This window comes from Microtus ochrogaster, chromosome 8 (genome assembly GCF_000317375.1).
Source record: "Microtus ochrogaster isolate Prairie Vole_2 chromosome 8, MicOch1.0, whole genome shotgun sequence".
NCBI lineage: Eukaryota > Metazoa > Chordata > Mammalia > Rodentia > Cricetidae > Microtus > Microtus ochrogaster.
The window spans coordinates 42,961,395-42,963,522 of NC_022015.1; the positions used below are offsets into that span (position 1 = coordinate 42,961,395).

At 46.5% G+C, this 2,128-nt stretch overlaps 1 protein-coding gene across 1 annotated transcript in view; it reads left to right on the top strand.

The window, feature by feature from the left end:
- Positions 1 to 1,914, top strand: part of Ubxn1 (UBX domain protein 1) — a 4,235-nt gene extending 2,321 nt beyond the window's left edge. The window contains exons 7-9 of the mRNA XM_026781017.1: positions 114 to 227; positions 1,417 to 1,609; positions 1,769 to 1,914. Of these exons, the coding sequence (XP_026636818.1) occupies positions 114 to 227; positions 1,417 to 1,609; positions 1,769 to 1,818 (357 nt within the window). The 3' untranslated portion in view covers positions 1,819 to 1,914. The remainder of the gene's footprint in view (positions 1 to 113; positions 228 to 1,416; positions 1,610 to 1,768) is intronic.
- The last annotated feature ends 214 nt before the right edge of the window (positions 1,915 to 2,128 follow it).

Genomic DNA, 2,128 nt, shown 5'->3' on the forward strand with positions numbered 1-2,128 from the left:
TTTTTTTTTATTTCAGGGTGATCTGTAGTCACACGGGAGTTCGCAGGTTGAATCTTTATGCATGCTAGACTGGTGTGCTAGCACTGAGCTAGTGTTCCTATTTTGTCTTCCAGTATGGTAGTGTGGGTTCTCAGTCATCACCACCAGCAACAGAACCAGGTCCTGTTCCTTCTTCTCCCAGCCAGGAGCCCCCTACCAAGCGGGAGTATGACCAGTGTCGCATACAGGTATGTGGTCCAGTGGCTGTCTTGCTCCTGGAACCCTGTGTTGGCCTATAAGGTACCCAGCACAGAGCTATTTGCATTTAAGTCCCATTTGCCAAATCACTCCCTTCTTTGTACATGACTTTTGAAATCCTACCTCCTCTACTCTTGGGAGCGATCGAATTTCACCTGCCTGTCTTATTTAAATCCATACTTCATTCTTACTCAGCAGTTACCCTTTAATTTTCTTATAATGTTTTCATTAGACTTATTACATAGCTGTTTTCATAATATGGCACTTCTATATTTTGTTTGTTTGTTTGTTTGTTTTTGGTTTTTTGAGCCACAGGGTTTCTCTGTGGCTTTTTGGAGCCTGACCTGGAACTAGCTCTGTAGACCAGGTTGGTCTCGAACTCACAGAGATCCGCCTGCCTCTGCCTCCCAAGTGCTGGGATTAAAGGCGTGCACCACCACCGCCTGGCTCTCTGTGTAGCTTTTGAGCCTGTCCTGGAACTCATTCCCATAGATCAGGCTGGCCTTGAACTCTCAGAGATCTCCTTTTCTTGGTTACTTCAGTTTGTGTGTGTGTGGTTTTATGTTGTTTTTTTGACACAGGGTTCCTCTGTGTAACAGCCTTGGCTATAGACCAGGTATCCACCTGCCTTTGCCCTCTCTCCCCTCTCCAGTGCTGGGATTAAAGGCGTGAGCTACCATTGTCCAGCCAGTTTGTTATGAGACAGGGTCTTGATGTGTAGACTAGGCTGGTCTTGAACTTTGAGATAACCCCTGCCTCTCTGCCTGAGTGCTGGGATTACAGGCATTGCCACTATTCCAGACTGTTTTATTTTCGGAACTGGGTCTTGCTGTACAGCCCTACAGACCTTGAGTTCACTGTGAAGATCAAGACGACCTCAGACTTTGGGTGGTCTTCCTTCCTATTTCTTCTCTGTGCTATGATTATAGGTATTGTCATTACCTGGCCTCACCTATTTATTTATTCATTGTTTTATTTTTGGAGACAGGGTCTCCTGTACCTGATGCTGACCTTGAAATTGTTCTACCTGCTTCCAGCCCTGGAACTTTCTGTAAACCAGGCTGGTCTTGAAGCTTCAGAGATCTGTGTGTGCCCCTAAGTGCTGGGGTTGTAGGCACGGCCACCCCATATCCTAGTCCTCACTTGGTTTCAGTGCTCATAGTACTTTTTGCCTTCTAGGTTAGGCTGCCTGATGGGACGTCCCTGACCCAAACGTTCCGGGCCCGTGAACAGCTGGCAGCTGTGAGGCTCTATGTAGAGCTTCACCGTGGGGAAGAACCTGGACAGGACCAGGACCCTGTGCAGTTGCTCAGTGGCTTCCCTAGAAGGGCTTTCTCGGAGGCTGACATGGAGCGGCCTCTGCAGGAACTGGGTATGTTATGTGAGACCAGGAGTCAGGACTTAAAGGAATGAGGGGCAGTAGAGATAGGAAAAGGAAAGGGGCTTAGTGGATATGGTATGTGTGTGTCCAGAAATTTGAAGGCCTAAGGCGAAGTATCCTTGTAATTCAAACTCTTTCTTCTATCTTTAGGACTTGTGCCTTCTGCTGTCCTCATTGTGGCCAAGAAGTGTCCCAGTTGAGGGTCTTCCATCCCATCAATCCTTCCTGACCTCTTCATCTTTGATAAAGCACTGACATTTCCTTCCTAATAAATAGATCCTTTGAGTTCTGTATATGCCTGGCTCCTTCCTGAATGACTAGAAAGGGCATTATGAGAAGATAAAGGGAAGGCATTTGAAGAAGGACCTTTGTCCAGTTTGCAGTAGAGTTTTCTAGGACTGATTACCTGCTGGGGGGTGTGTGTGCATTACACAGCACCTCTTGTTCATAAGCATAAAGTGGTACTTAAGGATTTTCTGTTTATTTTGAAACAGAGATTATGTAGTCCTG